General features: G+C 40.7%; 1 protein-coding gene across 2 annotated transcripts in view; it reads right to left on the bottom strand.

Annotated features, from left to right (window-relative positions):
• col27a1b (collagen, type XXVII, alpha 1b) overlaps positions 1-22,572 on the bottom strand; it is a 69,845-nt gene that overhangs the window by 10,377 nt on the left and 36,896 nt on the right. The window contains exons 12-43 of one of the 2 annotated variants that reach the window (XM_058636437.1): positions 22,051-22,095; positions 19,387-19,440; positions 18,324-18,368; positions 17,352-17,405; positions 17,162-17,206; positions 16,937-16,990; positions 16,676-16,729; positions 16,205-16,258; positions 16,069-16,122; positions 15,942-15,995; positions 15,813-15,857; positions 14,095-14,148; positions 13,826-13,870; positions 13,608-13,661; positions 13,305-13,358; positions 13,069-13,122; positions 12,623-12,676; positions 9,997-10,050; positions 9,557-9,601; positions 8,379-8,438; positions 8,192-8,245; positions 7,582-7,635; positions 7,440-7,493; positions 7,125-7,178; positions 5,830-5,883; positions 3,682-3,789; positions 3,530-3,583; positions 3,201-3,308; positions 3,073-3,126; positions 2,370-2,423; positions 1,336-1,392; positions 86-139 (exon numbers count right to left, since the gene is read on the bottom strand). In XM_058636437.1, coding sequence (XP_058492420.1) covers positions 86-139; positions 1,336-1,392; positions 2,370-2,423; positions 3,073-3,126; positions 3,201-3,308; positions 3,530-3,583; positions 3,682-3,789; positions 5,830-5,883; positions 7,125-7,178; positions 7,440-7,493; positions 7,582-7,635; positions 8,192-8,245; positions 8,379-8,438; positions 9,557-9,601; positions 9,997-10,050; positions 12,623-12,676; positions 13,069-13,122; positions 13,305-13,358; positions 13,608-13,661; positions 13,826-13,870; positions 14,095-14,148; positions 15,813-15,857; positions 15,942-15,995; positions 16,069-16,122; positions 16,205-16,258; positions 16,676-16,729; positions 16,937-16,990; positions 17,162-17,206; positions 17,352-17,405; positions 18,324-18,368; positions 19,387-19,440; positions 22,051-22,095 — 1,791 coding nt within the window. The remainder of the gene's footprint in view (positions 1-85; positions 140-1,335; positions 1,393-2,369; positions 2,424-3,072; positions 3,127-3,200; positions 3,309-3,529; positions 3,584-3,681; positions 3,790-5,829; positions 5,884-7,124; positions 7,179-7,439; positions 7,494-7,581; positions 7,636-8,191; positions 8,246-8,378; positions 8,439-9,556; positions 9,602-9,996; positions 10,051-12,622; positions 12,677-13,068; positions 13,123-13,304; positions 13,359-13,607; positions 13,662-13,825; positions 13,871-14,094; positions 14,149-15,812; positions 15,858-15,941; positions 15,996-16,068; positions 16,123-16,204; positions 16,259-16,675; positions 16,730-16,936; positions 16,991-17,161; positions 17,207-17,351; positions 17,406-18,323; positions 18,369-19,386; positions 19,441-22,050; positions 22,096-22,572) is intronic. The other variant, XM_058636438.1, reaches the window with a different exon arrangement.

Below are 22,572 nucleotides of genomic sequence, written 5' to 3'. Positions count from 1 at the left end.
TTCTGCAGTTCAGTGTATAGAACATTAATTAAATCTGATTGACTACAGACAACATGTCTGATTATTATGGGTTTATTTCACTTACAAGGTGTCCAGGGTCTCCAGGCTCTCCTCTCTCTCCTCTGTCTCCAGGAGGACCCTGGATTTATATAAAAAGAAATCAATTAAAGCTGCAGTAGACAGAAAAGCTTGAGAAATACATGGGGAAAAAACACGGTACATAACGAGCGAATGCTATTCCCATCATCATTTTGGATGTGGAATAAAAGTGAACTTGTGCCGTTTAAAAAGTTGTCATTTTTTTCACAAAACCTCGTCCAAGTGAGCACAAGAAAAACATAGTGAAAGCAAGACTTTGACACATTTATTTAGCTTTTTTTACACTGTTTTAATTTCCAGTGTATAATATGCACACAAGGAAATGGGTTATATCACTCAGCAAATAACAAACAAACAGCTGCTATTTGTTTCTAGACTTCACTTGAGACAGAAAAGGCTCCAGTGTCATGTATATTTCGACAACCCTGTCAATCAAAAAGTGGTTCTGCCTAGGTTCAGCTAAGTTTCCTGGAAGTTACGTTTTATGTCTCACTCACCACGATGAAATAAAGCTATTCTGTGCTGTATTATAGAGTTTTAATTAAAAGCTGACCTTCTACTGGTTTTCTACTGACTCTACTGGTGCTGGTATTAACATCCATCATGAGTGATACAATCATGGATAGATCCCACTAAGTACAGGTCTGAACCACTGTGTCCTGAATCCATCCTTAGATCTGGTCAAAGAAACCACGTTCAGACGTGGTTTGAGGACGCATGTGGCTACATTCATGAGCTGCAGGAACACAATCTGTCTTGGGGATGGATTACCGACCGCTCTCTCAGCTGTAGTCCTCTGACCTGCTGTGGTTTCACATGCTACTTTTACTCTAATCAGTGTGCAAACATCTATGCATTTATGTTAATTTCATTTATTCTGTTATTTTTCGCTGTTTTTCTGTCACCCACCCACACACACATCAGTACAATTAGAGCCATTAAAAACACTATTTTATCCCTACAATTCAATCATATGTGGTCACACGGGAAGCATCCAGGGTGCATTTTATTCTATTCTATTTTATCCACAAGCAATCAGATCACCGAGGTCCGATGTTAATACCAGGTCTGAATCGGGCCTAGTTCTCTCCCGAATCAGTTGATTTACATTATGCTAAAAGGCTATAATGGAATAATTGGTAAGTAATGACAAACATATGTTGATTACCCCAGCTTTAAACAATCCCAACACACCACAAATAACAACAAAATAATTGGTACATGTAAGAAACTCACTCTGTCACCTTGGGGACCCAGAGGACCTTCAGCTTTGCTGTCGTCTCCCTGTTCGCCCTAAATAGGCAACAAAAGAACAGACAAACAACCACAATCAATGGCATTTCCCCCCAAAACCCAACAGTCTGTGTGAAATCAGTGTTTGAAAGAGTCAGATGTAACAACTGCATGTTCTTTCTAAATGAATGGCGAAGCCATTACATGTGCTATTACCCTCGATGATCCCATTTCACATAATGGTGCTAATGTTTGTTCCAGAGTCTTTATGGAATTCATTAAGCAACGGCTACAAATGTGGGTATGATTTTTCTTTTAATAGTCATGTGTTGTCCATGTGTTGAATAAAGACAAGAAGAGCCCAGTAGGCATCTAAAAGTGGGAGGATAATTAGGAGCCGAGCACAAACTGACATTTTCATGGATGGAAATTAGCATATTGTGACAACAGTACCTATAACAAACCTGGGATATGAATATTCTGACCCACACTACATTTTAGGGCCATGATAACCTGGAGTTCTCCACAAAAAATCATAAATTTTACAATGTCCTGCGAAATAGCCAATTAATTTAATTAATATCAGGCAACACTGCCATTATTCTCAGGATACTGGCAACGAGAATATAACAAATGTCCAGATGGTTCCTGCCTGGGGATTTAAAAAAAAAAAAGAAAAAAAAAGGGGGAAAAAAAAGAGCACTTTCAATAAACGCTGATGCAGTGTGTTCTCTCATGTGTTGCTCCTGTCACATAAACACACATTCTGCTGCTGATATCCCCAAAATAATAACCACAGGAGTCCAGGTGCTCAGCTAATTATATACATTTGACAGCACTTAGTTAATTGGAAAGTTCCTAGTTCCTATCATTGATCAAATTAGGGGTGAGCGGACAAGACAGACAGAGGAGGCACTAATTAGGGAGATAACTGAAGTCTCGGCGCATCAAAGAATGTCACCATGCAGTCAAATCACTGGCTCCTCAGACAGATTGGGGGTGGGATTACGAACAGGAAGTCATTTTATGGAATGTACCTTTTCACCTTTTGGCCCAGGAGGCCCCAGTGGGCCCTGTGGTCCCATGTGACCCTATGACAAAAAACAATGAATAGAAATGTCAGGATTGTATCTTTGCAGTTGTAACTACACTGCACAGTGTCACATCATTTAACCTCTGCGTGTTTGTTTAGAATGTGGGAGGAAACCAGAGAACCCGGAGAAAAACCCCACACATACACGGGGAGAACATAAAAACTCCATGTAGAAACCCTTCTTCGAATCAGGTCTTTTTGCTGCAAGGCTACAGTGCTCGCCACTACACCACCACGTGGTCCATTTAGCCTGCTGTATTTTTTAAAAATCAAAACATCAATATTTGCCACCAGCATATAGACAATGATATATTGGTATAAATATTTTGTCCCATCCCTAATGGTTTCATTACCAAACATCATGTACTGCATCATCATTAATAGTATATAGTGAGAGGCGTATATTGTATACGACATTATGTTATTAATAATAATATGCTGTCAAATGTTTTTTCTTACATTTTTAATCTCAATTTATTACAAGAATCTCCTTGGTCTGGCATCAGTAACATCTAACTAATTTTCCTAAAACAAGTTCGAAGCCCTTGAGGGTCACAATTTTATAACATCTAAATAAATGACAGCAGTGTAGAGTTTTGAAAGTGTTGAACCTGCAATAAGAATATAGCATTCAAAAAATTGCTTACCTCATAACCTGATATACCTGGATTTCCTTGTTGGCCTGTTCTCCCTGGAGCGCCCTAGGGAAATATGTAGATATATATTTAGCCGTCATCCACAAACAACTAATTAAGTCCACCTGTGAAGAACTTACCACTGGCCCGACGCTACCTCTCGCTCCCTTTGGACCGATAAAGCCCATTTCTCCGTGGTCGCCGACTGGCCCGATCTCTCCCAGGTCGCCTTGGTGGCCCTTGATCCCCTGGAGAGAGAGAGAGAGATAGAGAGAGATAGAGAGAGGGCATCATTGAACAGGTTAACAGAGAATCCACAAACTATAGGGTCAGCTGTGCAGGTTGTTTGACGATCTAAACCTCGCTCGTACATCAGAGAGCTTTTCCACTCTTTGTTTGAGACAACACCCTGACAAGATTTCAAATACAAAAAAGTGGATTTAAGCCTCAAGCAAGTGAATGGACATACCTTTTCTCCAGGTTTTCCTGTTTCACCCATTTTGCCAGGTTTCCCCTCCTGGCCCTATGTAAAGAAAATTGACTGGGACTGTAAGTGGAAAAAAAGAGCTGCCTTTTTATTGGAACTGAATGAAATTTAGAGTTGGCTGCTGGAACACTCACCCTTACACCCACCAGTCCAGGGGGCCCAGGAGGCCCTTCCTTTCCTTTCAGGCCGATTTCACCCCTGTCTCCCTTTGCACCGTCGAAACCAGCGTCTCCCTTTTCACCCTGAGAAATTAGAAAAAAGTCCAAGTGAAAGGAAAATAAACTGGGTCATCCTCAGTCTGGAATAACCTGCCCAGCTATCTCTGATCAATTACCCTTTTCCGGGTAATTTAACCTCTCTCTCTCTTAATTTATCTTATCTATGTCCTTCATCTTGTTTCTACATAGTTCTGTGTCCATATGATAGTCAGCTAGAAGTGGACTCTCTGTCATTGTACTTTCTGACCTCATGCACTTTTGTTACCATAAAAGTAAATGAACTTGACATTCAAACTGTGTGTTATTGTATAATTAAATATATATTTTAGTAATTTTGACACTCTGCGATCCATAGCCTATGTTAATTTATATATTAATTTATATAGCAATTTTGTATCTACGACGGAGTATTAGCGCCAAACTGAAGAATTTAAAAAAAATATCTTTTGAGAATAAAATTGTTATATTATGAGAATAAAGTCATAATATTATTAGAATAAAGTCCTAATCTTTTGAGAATAAAATCATAATACTATGAGAATAAAGTTGTAATATTATGAGAATAAAGTCGTAAAATTATTAGAATAATGTCGTAATCCTTTGAGAATAAAGTCATAATATTATGAGATAAAAGTAATCATTTTACATGGTAAAAGTCGTACTATTACTTTTAATTACGTTGAATTGAAAAGTGTGGATCATTTAATGTCATCATCAAAACTCGAAGAGAGTTTTACAATTTCAATATGTTATCACACCAGAATCTTTCAGGATTTTAGCACTGACTGAAATATCTCATCATTTCAACCTTGTCCTTAGTGAATGAGTCATGAAGGCATGTGTTATTTACTGATGTTTTTGATAGCTTCATTGACGTATTTATTACTTCACCAATTCTATTCTCACAAAAATACTCATGCTAAAACAAATCAGGACGAACAAGGGTTCTCTCTGCATGGAGTTTGCATGTTCTCCCCGTGTGTGAGTGGGTTTTCTCCGGGTTCTCCAGTTTCCTCCCCTCCCACAGTCCAAAAACATGCAGATTTGGGGATTAGGTAAATTGGACACTCTTAATCAGGGGTGTCAGACTCATTTTAGTTCAGGGGCCACATACAGCACATTTTTATCTCAAGTGGGCCGTATCAGAAAACTAATAGCATAATTACCTATAAACAAGAAGAACTCCAAATGTTTCCCTTTGCTTTACATTTAATGAAGAAACATATTATGAACAACCTGAGATTTCTTGAGAAAAATAAGTGCAATTTCAACAATATTATGCCTAAGTTTACCATTTACACATGTACATTGCAACTAACAGATCACAGTGGATCTACAAAGGGAACAAACACTTAGTCACGGGTATATGGAACTGAAAAATGTAGTATTGGATTCTAATTTTCACAAATTCATCCTGCGTTCTGAATGGTTGTTTGTCTGTGATGAACTGGCAACCAGTGTGTAGCCCGTCTTTCCTATGTCAGCTGGGTTCGGCACCAGCGGCCCCCCACGACCCTCATGTGCAGGATAAAGCGGTAGTAGATGTGACATTGGATTTACAACCTGCTGTACTATTATAATTGATTGTGTTTTGTAGGATTCATGAAATATGATTATGTTATGACACTGTCAGTTTGACTCTGTTTCTCTTTCTTTAGCACCTCCTCTCAGCCCGTAGCTGTTTGTGGCTCTGTCACAGGTGATTCCAGCAGTGTGCCTCTGCAGACTCACTGTGCTTTCTTTCTGTTTTCTCAACACTTGCCAGACAGTAAGGCTCCTAAAATAGCCCCTCTATCTGTTTCCACCAGGCATCAAATCAACGCAGCTCCAACTGCACAAAAGGGCAATATCTCACAAACAATACTCATCTTTCTCTAATTACAATCAACCGCCACGATAAACAGGCAAGCGTTCATAGCGTTCACAGACAAACAGCTTTAGGACAGAAATAAATATTGAAATCAGTGTGATCATGAGCCAAAGCCTTGAATTATTTTCATTTTTAAATTATGCATATCTCCCACGCTTTTCATTTACAGTTGAAAATGTCTTTTTCATACTTGCCTTGGCCCCATCTGATCCGCTCTGTCCAGCCTCCCCATCAATCCCTGGCTCACCCTGGCAGAAAAATAAATAAATAAAAGTGTTATATTTATTACGCAACCATGTCAAAGGAACAGTACTGACAGAGAGCAAAAACACATGTACCAAGTGCATATGAAAACAAAAAAGAATCATAGGAACAATGATGCACTGATTGGGATTGTGTTTAAGCTGGATGATAATTGAAGGATAGTTTGTTTTATTTTTGTAATGTAACACAATAACACTTAAGAGGTGGAATCACAGAGTAACTCGGCGCTAATCAATTCATTGCAAGAAAATCAGAACAACACATTAACTGTTAACTGTTCCCACAAAGGTAGAGTGCAGCGGTCTGTCATTACCCTACTGTCAACTTCTTCTTCAGCCAGTAAACGTTCGATCAGGTTTGATCATCCCTGAGATAAGTGCCACCTCGAGTAGTTATTAACTAGTGACGCTGATGAGTCAAATGGAATGTCTGTTTAGAGCGCCATATTTTTTAATGAACCCTTAGAACACGGAGCATTCCAGCTGCTTTCTTTTCCATGACTATGTTTAAACATACAGTATATACAGAGGCCATAAGAATGTGCAATATAGAGTGTCTTATATGCTTTTTTTCAGCACTACATAAAGGCAATCTTTTTCCTTTTTCACCAACTATATAAACACACCTGAGTAAAAAAGTACTCATGATGTTTAACATCAGATTGAATTTGTGAAATTTGGAAACACAGTTCAAAGTTCACCTGGCTCCTCTATTTTGTGACTTCGGCAAAATTATTGCTACTTTATATCACAATAAAAATGGGATATAAAACGAATCGTAACTTTGACTCAACACATAAGAACATAAAAAAACCCCAGTTTTTTTTAAAGCCTGATTATGTAAACTTTAAGGATGTCCATATAAGGAGTTGTGTATTATTCCCTTGGCAAATTACCAAGGGTGCACCTGAGCACCGTGAGCACTAAGGGTTAAATTCATAATATTCAACACTGATGTAGCTACGATTGTATCTCAGGAGTGGATAATGACATATTGCTGTATTGGTACTTTGCTCCACCTCTAATCACACCTTTTGAATAATCACACCTCAAAAAGAAATGTATGAAATGTATAAAATGACCCATAACAACCTTTGATCAATTAAAATAGTTCAAATACCTTTTCAATTCGAAGATTGTTTTTCATTACACATAATCCAGATAAACTAAAATTATTCAAATTATTCAAACTTACACTGAATGAAAGAAGAACACATGATACTCACTCTCTGGCCAATCAAACCCTGTTCACCGATGTTGCCGGGTAAACCAGTGTCACCCTGTGAAGCAAGAAAAAATGATGATGTTGATGCAAATGGTGATCAAGCAACTTATTTTTAAGATATTGGTTATTTTTTAACCAATATCCCATAATTTGATCAAATGCACAACAACAGTTAGAAAACTGGACTAGACACTACCCACATTCCCATAACCATTTACTATGACATCACATCATCCTGTGACAAATTCTATTACAGAAATTTAGCAGACCAATATTTCAATTAGTGACAATTTCTACAATATATCGTCAATGTCACCTTCTCCCCTGTTTCACCAGGCAGTCCTCTCTCTCCAGCCTTGCCCAGTGGACCCTGTCAGAGGGAGCCACAGCGTTTAGCTTTCATTTCCTAATAAAAAAGTCAGTAAGAGTTCTGACACTAGCTGTTTCATTAAACTAACCATTGGTCCCATCTCCCCCAGAGGCCCCATCGTTCCTGGTGGCCCTGCTGGTCCCTGTGGAAACAAAATAAAGACATCAAAAAAAGGTTAAGGGAACTTCTTCATCTTGGTGAAACAACTCCAGTAAAGTGACAGTAAAGGAGGAAAATTGTGACGACGAGATCAGGACCAGATGGGGAGTGGGGATTTGAGAAGATAAGTTAATCTGCACGAGTTAAGAGCTCCCAAAACACAGACCCACAGCTTCTGTAAGTGAGGGAAACAGGCCTGCTGTTATCAAGTCACATTCAGGCCACGGTGCAGCTGCCTCTCCTGGAAGGAGTTGGCGTAAATCAAATGGTCTCAGAGTCACTCCTTCTCTGCGTGAGTGTGTCAGCCAAAATAATAAGAAAAGGCGATGTGTTTGTTCAGGGCATCTTGGCCGGGTCGGGAGGATGTAGTGAATATAAGATGTCAAAGTGGAAGTTCACAGTTTACAGTATAGCAGAATAGATGTTGCGGAGCCACACAGCAACTTATTATGTTTACATAGTTGAACTAGAGTGATTTTTTTTTTCATGTAATAGCAAGTATGAAATCATAATAGTATTCAGAATAATAATTAACTTACAGGATCTCCCTGAAATCCTTTGGCTCCTGGAGGCCCTGAAGATCCTTGACATCCCTGAAAGTAATAATCAGTCATAACACACACACACACACACACCACAGGCAATCATGCACATGCAATTGTTTAAATGCAAAAAACACTCACTGGAGAAACAGTGCATCGCACAGATTTCACCAAAATCCATTACCGTGTAGTCACTTACTGGAAATCCCTTAGGCCCAGCTTCACCCGGCTCACCAAGTTTCCCCTGCAGCGAGACAACAAAAACAGATACGGTATAAGCGCAGTCATACTTGTTATAACAGTGGTGGTTCACACTTGTGTTCTGGGGAACCCAATGACCTATCTTTGACCTGTCGTTACTGAGCTACAATTCCATTGTAACATTTCAGCGTCGTGTAAATCAAATCATCTGAACGAGACTTTTGCAGTTCATCAAAGCTCTTGGAAAAATCTGGCACAGGATGAGGGACTCTGACCAATCACAGAGAGAGAGAGAGGGTGCTCCTTTTGGCTGTTCTAATAAGCAGACGCTCATACTCATCCCTTTGATGAAATGTAGCTATTCCAGCATTGGTAACAACTGACTTAAGCTGCAAAGAAACCTTTAACAACCTGGGCGTGAGACTGAGCGATCCCGCTTTAAAGCTAGGGCCTGCAAATGTCTATTTTATCTGTCATCATGATGAGCCATTAACAAATAAAGCTGTTGGCTGTAGCTCTTACATGCTGGCGTACCTGTCTGTTAGTAAACAACCTGCCTACCTGCACACACCCTGCCCTTGCACTCGCAACACGTGACTGGAGTCTTCTCAACAAGCAGGAGAGGCATACACCCACTGAAGCAGAGACGGCCTGAATTTAGTGAGCAAGTCACAGCACAAATGGCAGAGAAAGTGGAGCCAAAATTCACAGTTTCACTACAAGGAAAACGGGGGCGGAGCTTTTGTGAGCGGGACAATGGGAGGGGATGGAATATAGTGCTACTTGTTATTCTTAGTGTTTCCTGACTTACCTGCCCTAGTGCTAATAAAGATCTGGAAGCATGTTTTTCAAACATATCACAGTGAAGCCACGCTCCTTTACAGATAAGGAGATTTAACTGATTTGAAAAGAGATGTATCGTACTCGATGTGTGAAAACAAGCACGTTCTTTATATACAATCACATTTACGCAAAGATGCTTCAGGGAGGAGCTACATGTGGGCCAAGAGAAACTGTTCTTAATTAGGACAAAAGTCCCAACATCACACTCTAGATATCCAAGATGCTTTTTTCTGCAGGAGAGGACGTGGCCAAACGCACTGCTGCTGATACTGCTAACAATGTCATTATGGCAAAGTAAAGAAGCCGGATTTCCCGTACCATCTCTCCTGCGAGGCCCAATTTTCCTGGTGGACCATCGGGGCCCTGCAAAGAAAACATCCAAATCAGGTAAATCAGATTTAAAAAAAACAATAACAACCCACAATTAAATTGTTCCCAACAGTGAAGCACTACCAGCAGCATTATTTATTAGCAACATTTCAGGACTCTGATTGGGTGTTCTTGTTGTTAGAATGGTAGTTAATCCAGTCCTCGGAAATTGTTTGGATGTTAAAAATAGTCAATAATTGCAGACTGCTGAGCAAAGCTGTTCTGAAAAGTCCTCCCGCTGTTACCAAACTTTTTGTTTATCCTTGCTTTCCGTGGGATCAATTTGATGCCTGCCATTGGGAAGCTTAAGGCCACACATGTTAAGTCACACTATGAGCAATCAGACACAAACTTGTGCTCAACAAAAGGCTCTGGAAACGTGTGCTCACCTTTATTCCCAGAGACCCTTTCTCTCCCACTGGGCCATCAGGACCCCTCGGACCCTAAACAAAGAAGTCAAAGTTGACACTGATGAATAGTTAGTGGAAAAGTGGCCCTTTGATAGACCAGAGGGACATGTTGTTTAAAGTCGATGAATTCATTTAGTGAAGCCTGGAAGGCAGTTCCCTTGGTTTTATAGAGTTTTATAGAGTATACAGTGCTGTGGTTTAAGTCACACTGGAGAGATCTAAGATTGTGGCTGTTTTGCAGATATTTGGAATAATACTTTGTGAATAAGCTCCAAACTGTGGCCCTAATGAAGAAACATCATTAATTAGGGAATTATAATGAGGGAAAAACATAATTCATCTTGAAACTGATTCATCATTTCATTTTTTAAATTGAACCTCACTATACAGCGTTAAAGAGACTGTGTCATATCCTTATTAATGTCAGCGGGTGTTTCAAAAGATTAAGGGGTCTTCATTTAGGAGAGTATCACAGTCTCCTGTGGACGTAAAGGCATTCTCACAAAATGATTGTGGACTAATATTGTGTTGCACATTTACTCAAACGTTGTCATTGTAGTATGAGGTTTCAAAGAGTTGTAGTTCTAAGTTGTCAACTCATTATAACTCATCATGTCCAGTGGTTGTGAATTGCCCTTAATGTAATTACTAAGTACAAAGGTATTTAATCCTCCTAGTCTGAAATCTATTAAATGTTGCATTTGTGGTTTTGAAGGAGCTGTAAAAAAAAAAAAAAAACTAATTCAGAGAATGAAATGCCTTAATTATATCACTGTCATGACCCAGGTTTGTGTTTTCCCTTTCTGTGAGTGTGTGTGTCTACATGTGAGTGTGTGATAGGTTGAAGATGTGCATGATAGACTGCACGAGATGTGGATCCTGGGACCTGATTGGTTCTGCATAGGAACCACTCACAGCCAGACTGCCAGCAGGCATCTGGTGCCTCTTTTAATACACCTGTGAAATTGTCTGTTTAATAATGTGTTGCTGGTGGTTTCTTGGGAGGTGGGAAGAAGGAGTCTCCTCATTCGTGGTTTGGATCCGGTTTTCCTCAAGTCCTGGTCATAACAACTGGGGGCTGGTTCAGAATATGAACCTCTCGCACCCCAAGCGAGAACCTTACCCCTTGCCCGCTATCGATAGGGTAATTGAGTCTGAGTCATCTTTTGTCAACCACAAAATGTCTGTTCCCGTTTGTTCAATTCTATTTTTGAGCACCCAAGTTAGGGGGCATGTTTCAGTCTTTTGGTACATTTAATGTCTCTTGTCCATTTGTTTCCTCAGTTTTTCCATCTTTCAAAGTTCGTTTGAACTTTTTTGTGATGCTTTTTAGTTTGGTGGCTTTGTCTTATTTAGCTGCAATAAATACTTGGTCTGCAGGATGAAGTCACTCCGCAGATTGGTGGATCTTCTTGTGGTGGATGTGACCTCCCAGTTAAGGCCTGTACATACTCCACAAGAACAGAGAAATGTGTTCTTTCTCCCAGGGCAGTGAGAAAAGAATTACATCATTATTTCTATTGTGTGATTGGCCGGAAATGTGAAGCTGGTGCGGTTAATGCGGAAATGTTGTCATTCCTATGAAGACTTCCCAGGAGTTCTGCACTTGAGTTTTTCGTGAAGTATGAAATGTCCTGGCCAGAATTAACTTTGTTATTGCCACCTCGAGAAAGACGACACATTTCTCTCTTCCTGCAGAGTACGTACAGACCTGTCTTCAGTCCGTTTGTTGCATCGCAGTGACTTGTTTCTGGTTCAAGACCACAGTGTCCACTTTGTGCTGTAGTAGGAGCAGTTCATAGTATGATACTGTGGCAGCAAGCAACCTTTCCGTGTGTGTGTGTGTGTGTGTGCATGTGAGTTTGTAAAAGGTTGCAGGTGTGCAGACTTGATTGAATGAGGTGGGTGAGTGTCTAGGTGGATCCTGGAGTAAAAGAGGTCCATAGCTGCAGAGGACTTCACTTGAACCTCTCACAGACAGACTGTCAACAAGACATCACGGCTTGTTTTGATTGATTAGATTAGAATAGATTAGATTTGACTGTATTGATGCCACACTGGGGAAATTTGCGTGCACTTCACGATGACATTGAAATAAGCAATATAAAATATACTAATGCGAAAAATAAAAAGTGCAATAACAATACAATAAGTGAAGAATGGAGCAGGGATGGTATGCAAAACAGTTGTTAGAGATATCAAGAAGTACTGTGTGCTCACGAAGCTGAGCGTGTGTGTGCACACACTCTGTGTATTTTTATTTGTGTATGTCAAAGTACTTTGTAAATTGCTGTTTTTAAAGGTGCTATACAAATAAAGTTTTACTTCCTTCCTTCCTTATTGCATGTGTTGTCAGGTGAGAGAGAGGGAGCGACACAGCTGTTTGTGTGTGTCTGTTATCATTTGTTGCCAAGTTGGTGAAGTAAATTGATCATTCCTACCACAGTTACTTCTCAGCTAAGCCCGGAGTTTTGCTGAGCCTAGTTTTTCAAAAACCGGTCTTGCAGCACATGAATAAATTCATATCATAAAATAAAAAAATAAGGTTTTTTTTGGTATGAACCCATATACCACCCAGCACACTACTCAAGACATACTTACTCACCCTAATGCCTTTAGGACCTCTGATGCCTATGGGTCCACGTGAACCAGGAGGCCCCTGAAAGTGTGTGAAGAAATATTGTTCACAGTATCAAACTACGGACACTAAGATATGATAAACAGGTCTCAGCAGCAAGTTTAGTTGGGATATTTGATAACATTTCAACCACTCAAGCCAAGAACTAAACAGACCAAGAGAATAGCAATAAATGGAAATATCCCATAATTATTATTGGCGACAGTATATTTGTAAATATGTGTATTATAAACTGCAATTATCATTGTATGATCTCAAATGAATTGTCACGATAGCACACAATCAATACAGAATGTAATGAAATAGTGATTTTGTTCAAGCTGCTTTCAAGTATCAACAAGGGTCTGATGTGTATAATATATATATATGGTGTTATATCAATGAACAAGTTATTATGATGATGGTGAACTTACTGGGATCCCATCCGGTCCAGGGGGCCCCCTCTCTCCGGGTATTCCAGCGTGACCCTGATGGATACAACATCACTTAAATGATATCTACAGTAATCGTGGCATTATATTATCTGCCTATTGAATGACTGTTTAATCAAGTACATCACTCTCTCTTGATATATCACTCCCCCATCCCTTACGTATGAAGAATTGAACGCCCCTTGGTACGAGAGACGGGGTCCAGACTTACTCCTTACCATCGGCCCCCGTTCCCCTGGCGGCCCAGGGATCCCCATTTTCCCTCGGTCCCCCTGACAAATCACAAGACACAGTTAAAGAGAGGTCTCGAGACATCATTAGTCATTGATTGGTCTGTCCAATACTTATTATCACTTTAAGTCTACCGACAAAAAAATGGCAAAATGGCAAACCACATATTTCACAGAGCCCAAACATATGCTATAATGACATAAAGCAACTCAGCACATTAAACTGTGATGTAGGACAACAGCAAATTGTGACACTAGAAGTTAAGTGTGATAAATTGATACTATACTAACCTTTTCTCCGGTAATGCCCATCTCTCCAGCAGGCCCAGTAAAACCCGGCAGTCCCTGAAGCAGAGAACCCATGCTGTCATGACTGACTCTCATTTACTTTAGTTCTACTAAAAGTTAGATTTCTCTGCCCCACTTAGTGGCTCCAACAACATTGACACACTCAGACAGATACTAAGCATCATACAGAAATCAGCAGAAAGAGAGAAAAAAGCCTTTACCCTCTCGCCAAGCTTTCCGACCTCACCAGTAATCCCAGTCTCGCCCTACAGCAAAGCAGCCAATTAGCATATCACAAACTTATTCATGCCTTTCGTTTTTAGTTCAAATCATTTTTGAGACGTGCTCAAGGCTCGCTCCCCTGTGGTAACAGAGAATTAACATCTAATTTACACATATTCAAATGATATCATAAAAGAGAACCAGGGAAAGAATGTTCACTTAAGGATGACAGCGGTTTGGCAGTGGATGTGTGGCTGTTGGGTCTGACCTTAAGTCCATCTGGGCCTGTCGATCCAGGGAATCCCTGCCTCCCAGGCCTGCCCTGAACAAAAAGCAAAAATGACACACAGAAGCGTACCACAGACCTATACAACAACACAATCAAGTCTCTACAGTGTAGGTCTGCTGTGAAGAAACAAAAAGGTAGAGATGATAGTGCGATAGTGCTCTGCCTCAAGAGGCCGTGGCATAAAACAAGCCAACAAATGGAGCCAAAAACAACGGCGAAAACCTAAGTGATTCCTTTAAGAAACTTAATTATGCACAAAACAAAGAGCAGTTTGAAGCAACAAAGGCCTCCTATTCATCACAAAAAATGATTGGGTCATTTGTATGTATGTATTCAGTGATCACCTGTGGGTTACATATGGGAAATACTGAGGAATTGGAGTCAACAAGTGCAAAACAATAGTTTCACTGGAAAAGTCTTTAGCAAGGGGTGACTAATGGCATCCAAGCCTGAGTTTCATGGCCCTTCATCGTCTTTAATCCTCTGATTAGATCATGAAAACTGAGAATATACGCCTACAGTGGAGATTTCTAAGAATAAAGTGGAAAATCTAAGCTGCATAATATTGTCTCCGTATGACATTCATTATTGCCACTACTTCGAGAAAGTGTATATGAATCACAGATTAAAGAGACAATTTCCATTTAGCAATCCCATGTGTTACTAATATTAGGTCACTGTCGTAAAACCGCAGCAGTAGTATACGCAAACCTGTGCTCTGCCAAAATAAGCACCAAAATCTGTTATGGGTGATGTAAGAGCACATTCACGCCTTTTCATGACTTGACGCAGGAGGAGAAATAGCCTGTAGCCTGTAAATTGGGCTAATTTTAGACATGCACTGAGGCAAGGCTACTGTGTGCAAAAGTTCAGCTCAAGACATTTTCTGGAACTTCTCCTGCCAGCTCCCATGACAAGCATATTCAGTCCAGGTGGAGGTCCCAGTTCAGTTCAACTATTGTGAACGTAAGCCTTATAGGATGCACAGTCAGGGTGGATAGTGTTGTTTTCCATCACGACTACACTCAAAACATATTTATCAAACAGCTGCACGTTCGCCTTGAAGTAAGAGAGATATTTGGTCTGGTGTTGGAGCGTGTATGAGTGCCATTTTTATGATCGAGTAGAGCATAGCAATTTGCTGACCAATCTGGGAATAATGAGTATACAGCATCCAACAGAATGTCTCTGAAAACACATTGAGAACAATAGAGACCCGTCATCCAACAGACTTGCTGTCTATAACAGATCATTGCAAACGAGACAAGGCTTCAATATAGGAAGACACATGGTGATTTTGTGTTTATTGCACTGTGGTCTGGCGTGTTTACATAATAGAAGTTATGATTATGGCGTTTCCTTGCTGGTCATGACCTGCAGAGGAAAGGATCTTTATTGTCACCATACAACCATAAGTGCACAACCAAATTACGAGGTCAGGTGGGTTGATTGGGTTGATCAGAGCAGCTGTGACTAAGCGCGCCGCCACAGTGGACCAACCTGACCAAATGTGTCTAACCATTTTAATGGTGGGAAGAAACCGGAGAACCTGGAGGAAACCCACGCAGACACGGGGAGAACATGCAAACTCCATACAGAAAGGTCCCAGACCGGGAATCAAACCCAGCACCTTCTTGCTGTGAGGCAACAGTGCTAACCACTACTAGTGCCAGCGTGATTATCCAGTCAACACTCACCTCGAGTCCACCAGGTCCGGCTGGCCCAACTGGTCCCTCATCACCCTAACAAATACAATTATGGCAAAGAATTAGCAGAATAAATGTGTCTTTCTCTTTCTCTATCTACACATTCAAAGTCAAACCTACCTGAAGTCCAGTTGCTCCTACTGGACCAGGCAAACCTCTTATCCCCTGCTTTCCCTATGGAAAACAAGACTAAAAGGTCATTTTTATTGAAGATTCATGTGTAAATCTTTATAGTCACTCTGCTAACCTTGGGTCCTTCGGGGCCATTTTGTCCTGGGGGACCAATGTCACCTGGAAACCCCTATGCAAATGATAACATAAATTCATATTACATCCATTGTAGTAGTCAGGATATGGTATCTAGTCAATATAATTGTTCTTACCTCTGGGCCAAGAGGGCCAGATAAACCATCAGGGCCTTTTTCCCCAGGTTTGCCCTGAGAAATGTTGCAAATTGTTATTTTGATTGTTTGTGAAGCTTAAATGTCTGTGACCAAACTTCAATTCTTGAGTGTCTGAATCTTGTGTTGTCCAAAGCAATGACTTTTTTTCCCCTCCTTAAATTGATTGTAAGAGTTTTGAGCGGTTTGAGCACAACACTACGCTTATAGAGCAAAATATTTATGTAATCTGATTTAGCGGAAATAAATAGTTTACTAGAAGTTTATGAACTCAAGTGAAAATATGAACTGTGCCATGAGCCGTCACAGTCTAACACAGTCTAACCAATGAGATCCCAGCTTTGTGTTGCAAAGAATGTCCTCCCTTGGCTAATGTTCACTAAATATTCTGTCATCGTTATATCTTTTTCTCTGTGTTGGTTCTCAGTATTGGAGAGAAGGATTTAAAAATACCTGTGGTCCAGGTTTTCCACTAGGACCTGGTAACCCAGGTGAGCCACGGATACCCTGTAATGAAGGTCAAACAAATAACAGTGGGTCAAACAAATACAAACTAACATCTTATAAAGGAAAACAGTGGTTAGAAACAGGAACATGCCCGCATGTAAAGCAGTCGTGTCAGGGATGTCATTCAAGGTCCCAGTCTAATCACTGGAAAGCACCAGTCCTACTTTCTACTTTGGAAAAGTCTTGCTCTGCCACAGCATAACTTACTTTGTCCCCTTGAAGTCCACACTCTCCTGGCTCTCCTAGCAAGCCCATATCCCCCTGAAAAAGCACAAAGAAAACAAAATAACCAGAAAGTTAGCAGAAATTTATTCCATCAACCTGCACCGCAGGAACTCGGTGTCACTTTTTGTAGCTTTGTGGCAGAAATACACTCCAGCAGTTATGGATTCGGATGGTAAGTTGTCAAAAAAAAATACATATGCAGATCACCTTATCACCTTTCAGTCCTGGGTCCCCTGGGTTTCCTGGTACTCCCTTGGACACAAAATGGAAACAGCCATAAATCTGTTTTCCATGTTAACTAAGTTTCACCCTGTCCAGCAACCCCCCCCCCCCCCAAAAACAACACAATAAATGATACCTCAAAACCAGAGAGACACACAACATGCCCATTGTTTACCTTGAGTCCTGAAGATCCTGCCAAGCCCATAATGCCAACAGGGCCCATATCTCCCTGTCAACAACAACACACACACAAAAAATCATAAACAAACTGTGAATAAAACTCTAAAATGCAAATACATTGTGAATGAATACTGTCACAGCTGTTGTTAACACCCATAACTAGACCTGCATATACTTTGCTAAATACCTGTGGCAAGTTTCATCACTGAAATGATGAATAAAAATGACTTTGTACAAAAATAATTGTATTTGGTTAGAGCTGTTAGAGATGTTAAATGTTTCATTACCGTGCAATAATATGGCAACCAGAGGCCTCTAGGACTAATCCATTTATTGCTATGAGCTATCACTAAAAGAGTCTGCTGCAAATGAATTGATGACCTGACAAAGTCTTGAAGTGGATTCATTAACAATGATAACCAACAAGTGCTTGTGTAAACTTTGTGCAACTGCCACCGTGGTACATCATTAAGAAATGGTGAGCCAGTCTGTGTGAATCAACAGTCTATGTCAACCTTCTGTTGATGTTCGATATGTTAATGAGGATAGAACATTAAATATGCTCCAAACACTAATCTGTTAAGATGATAAAAGATCTCCTGACATTCAGCGCCAGATTTTGACACATTTCAGTGAGCAGCTTTGAAGTTTATAATCTGCAGCAAAACCCTGCTTTTTTTTATTTTAAGCTCATGGTTCCAAAAAAGATTTGGAAATTGCAAGTGAAGAATCTGTTTTTCATGAAGCAGTTTTCCAAACAGCCTACTGCAGTTAGTACTTCTCACAAAATATTAAATATAGCTATGTAAACATGGGATTAGGTACATTGGACACTCTAAATTGACCGTAGGGTGTACCCGCCCATCGCCATATGTCAGCTGAGTTCGGCACAACGCCCCCCTCATGTGGAGGATAAAGCAGTAGAATATGGATGTAAATATATTAAGGAGAAGGACGTAATACTCACAATAAGACCAGGAACTCCACATGGCCCAGGAGCACCCAATTCTCCCTATAGGTAGGAAGGGAGAGGAGAAATGCTGTGAACGATGTAGAATAGATGCAACATGAGCACAGTTGGATAAAGGTTTTGAGCCTGAAGTAGCTTGGGGAAGGACGCATACGGTAAATTTGTTTACTGGTTTCTTCCTCCATTTAAAGCCTGAGTGATGTGTTTCTCCCCTCAGCTTAGTACCCTGAGCAAGCATTTGGCTCTTGACACAGAGGCATGTTGTTCAAACGATGCACCCGCAGCCACATGCCACGTCTATATCCTTTCCAAACTGTGCATCCAGTGGAGAGATGGAGGACACACGGCCCAGGGGGGGCCTTCCTGTCACCTCTTTCATTTCTTCATATGAATGAAAAGAGAAGAATTCGGCCAAATGAAACATCCCCTCGTTCCTGTGGTGAGCGAGGAAATGAAGCCTGGAGGAGGTCACCCAATCGCAATCTAACCTCCCAAACCTGTCAATCGGGAGCAGCGTGGGTCAAACGACAGAAAAAGGAGAGGCGAGCGAAAGCACTGATGCTGCCCTCATATCAGTGTGGATTATGATGGTTGAGTGAGTTACTGTGAGACTGCACTGGTTTGACTCGCACTCCATCTTGTGCAGGTAACAGTAAGCTGTGACTGTGTAACTCTATTTCTCAGACGCAGTGCAGGAGTGTGACCAAAGTGAACTGAAGAAATAGACGTGCTGCTGTAGTCATCTCCTCTAAGGCAGTACATCACTATCAGCCTTGATAACTGCCATCAGATTCATCAGTACGAGTATTATGAAAATTTCATTTAATAAGTAGTTGAATGAGAGGCTAAAAAGGCCATAAAAACTATTATTTCTGTGATTAAAAGGTTATTTCATACATTTGTATGATTGAATTTGTAATAATTCAGATAGTGTGATAGTGCGAAGAGCTGAAACACAGAATTTAAAAGTTATTGGGCCATTACTTATCGGGGAAATGGGGGTTCAGCCCTGAAATCTGTCAGTCTGTGACTCAAGGGTGCATGTACTCATTTCACATACTGGGTTTCCATCAGGCCCGGGTGGTCCTCTCTCTCCAAAGTCCCCAGGAAATCCCTGAATGGGCAAACAAAAGCGAGAGTCGTGTCAAACTGAACCTCTGTCATGTTCATTACCTCTCATGCAAAATGCATTTAGATATCTCATTAGAGAAACGCCAAACACACGGGCTCCTGTTTCCAAAAACAGACATTTGCAGAGTAAAGCCAAGCAAATCCCGTCAAATCGGATCCCAGCACATCATTCCTGGGAGACAAGCAGAAATTTCCATGGAAATTCCTAAATTGAGTGTTCCTGAGTGACCAAGTATCTGTGTGTGTGTGTGTGTGTGTGTGTGCACGCTCGAGTGAACCAATCCCAGAGGATGTGCCTAAATGGTTTGAATAAAGCTGCTTGGCCCAGGAATTGCTGAGTGTGCCTTCTTTTTTGCCTGCCGCTTGTAATTCCGTTATAAAGGCAGGACAAGAGGCGTGATGATGGAGCCGAGTGAGGCCACACGCTCAACATGTGTTTGTCAGCATGCCAAGGTCAACATGCGAGCCTCGACAACATCGTGGCCCTGCGCTATTCTGAGCCCTATGGGTTAGAAAAATGATGACAGGCAGAACAGAGCGGATAATTCTGTTGTTCTCCGTCAGCACAAATGAAAATGTGGTACAATGGTCCGTGTGTCTGCTTCTTTAAAAACCCGGAGGATAAAGTAAAAAAAAAAAAGCAGTAATCAGGGCAAGCACACAGATAATGTGGAAAAATGTGCTTCTTTCCAAAAACGTCAATAACTGAGTGAGTTGGATCAGAAACATATGCAAGTGTTTTATCAGGTCTGCAAAATGAAATTCCTGCCTTTTTGCTAAATGCAATATAACTTTCACTTGGTAGAAGGCTGCTGACAGGACTTGAATTGATACTTTAACATCATTTCAGTCTTCGAATCTGCTGCCAGAGAGGTACAGTTGTTAAAATACATGTTTAATATTCTCTATATTCTGACAACAATCACTTTTAGAAGGTATTGCTCAGTGACTCTCAGTCCAGTGTCTGCATTTAGAAGAAACTTTAAGTACTCCGCTTGGTTCTTGACGGATATTCCCTCTTCATGAGGTTACTTTTTGTCAGTGAATAAAGAGAATTGAAGCAGTGGACAGGAAGTAAGTCAAAAGCAATTTTAAAATGTGCATAATATGCATCTCTGCTGGATCTTTTCAGTCTGTTCACACAGTTCCAACGCTGACTCAGAGAAGAAAAATAAATACTCATTACGCAAAGTGACTGACCTCACTTCTCACCACAGTGGAACAGAAAAGGCTTGCTCATGGTCTGGCGATTACAAGCAATTCTTTTGGACCTCAGTCTCTTCAGTCTAGTCACTGACAATTATTACATAATAATATATATAAAAAAGTCTTTACAACCAGAATGAGCATGTAAAAATATCAGAGTTACACATGTGGTAATGTGCAGTATTTTTCCATGTAAGGACAGAACATTTACTTCCAGGCGCCAATGACGATCGACTTCCCTGGTTTGTGTAATTGTGGAGAACCAATCCCACAACTGACACGTTACATTATCATCTTCGCCTAATGCAAAACAAGTACAGCAATACACGCTGTATATCATTACATTTCTCCTAAGTATCTTCAACAGAGAAGATCATACAAAATCTCTAAAAAGGAACTGAGCGTTTCTGTTTATGGTTAACTATTTAGATGGTAAATATTTCTCTCTGTGGTTGATGGGGTGGTTAGCACCAGTGCTTCACAGCGAGAAGCTTCACAGTTTGAATCCTTTGAGTGTGGAGTTTGCATGTTTTCCCTGTGTCCCTTGTTTCAGTTTCTCCAGCTTCCTCTCACAGTCCAATGACATACAGAACTATTCAGTCAGTCAGTCATCATCTACCGCTTTATCCTCTTAGCCAGAGGGTCGCGGGGGGTGCTGTGCCAATCGCAGCTACATCGGGCGATAGGCGGGGTACACCCTGGACAGTTCGCCAGTCCATCGCAGGGCCACACACAGATAGAGACAAACAACCATTCACTCTCACACTCACTCCTATGGTCAATTTAGAGTGTCCAATTTACCTAATCCCCACATTGCATGTTTTTGGACTGTGGGAGGAAGCCGGAGAACCCGGAGAGAACCCACGCACACATGGGGAGAACATGCAAACGCCCTTGTTCCAACCGGGGCTCGAACCTGGGTCTTCTCGCTGCAAGGCGAGAGTGATAACCACTACACCACCGTGTGCCCCCAAGAACTATTCAGTTTAGGTCAATTATTGACTCTAAATTGAACAACATTGTAAATATGAGGCTGAATGGCTGCTTGTCTCTGAATGTTGACTCTGCAAGACACTGCCAAACTTTCCACGGTGAACAATGCCTCTTGCCCAAAGCTGGAACTGGTACAAACTCCCACAAACCCTCAAAGGATAAGCAATGAATAATGGATGGCTGAATTTCTCCATAAGTTACAGCAGATTTGCAACTATGACCAGGAGGGGTTTCACAGTGAATTAGAGTGTCTGTCAGAATAATGGTCATTTAATTCACTTTAAAGTAGCTCTGTGCGACATTAAGCATCCATAGATCAATACAGAACATCCTTACTTTTGTTAAGGCTGCATTTAAAATGTTGTCTGAGAAGTATGTTGAGAGAAAACTTTACCGGCCTACCCATCTTGCCCTTCTGCCCATGAATGCCAGGAATACCCTAAAAAAAACAGGAGAGAAAACAGAGAGACAGAGAGAAAAATGCAGCCATTGAAAGCGATAATGGCCCTTACATACTGTCACAGAATTACCACATATGGGTCAAAAATGGAAATAATCCACATCTATTGACCTTTCAGATTCAGTTTGATCAGAGAAGGTGTATTTAGTCAGCTTCGACTGCCCTGTTTGTTGAGCTGAGTGTTACTTTACTTTTGCATACATTATTCAATAACAAACTTTAGCATGTTAGCTTTGAAGCATACATGTTTCAAGCCACGGCCAAGGCAGACATTGATGTTATTAATGGCACTGAGAAACACACAAGTCGTCTCCTCTAAGGTAGCGTTTTGCAAACTTTCTCTATGGGAACCCACTTTTTAAAGATGACAAATTCAAGTGCACAATGTAAAGACTAATTTACACCTGATTTAATTTTTTTTAAGCAGATCATTTAATTGTCACTTTAAGCATATTA

The sequence above is a fragment of the Solea solea genome, chromosome 8 (assembly GCF_958295425.1).
Source record: "Solea solea chromosome 8, fSolSol10.1, whole genome shotgun sequence".
Lineage (NCBI taxonomy): Eukaryota > Metazoa > Chordata > Actinopteri > Pleuronectiformes > Soleidae > Solea > Solea solea.
Note: the sequence above shows the minus strand (reverse complement) of the source record. Positions and strands in the feature narration are given on the sequence as shown.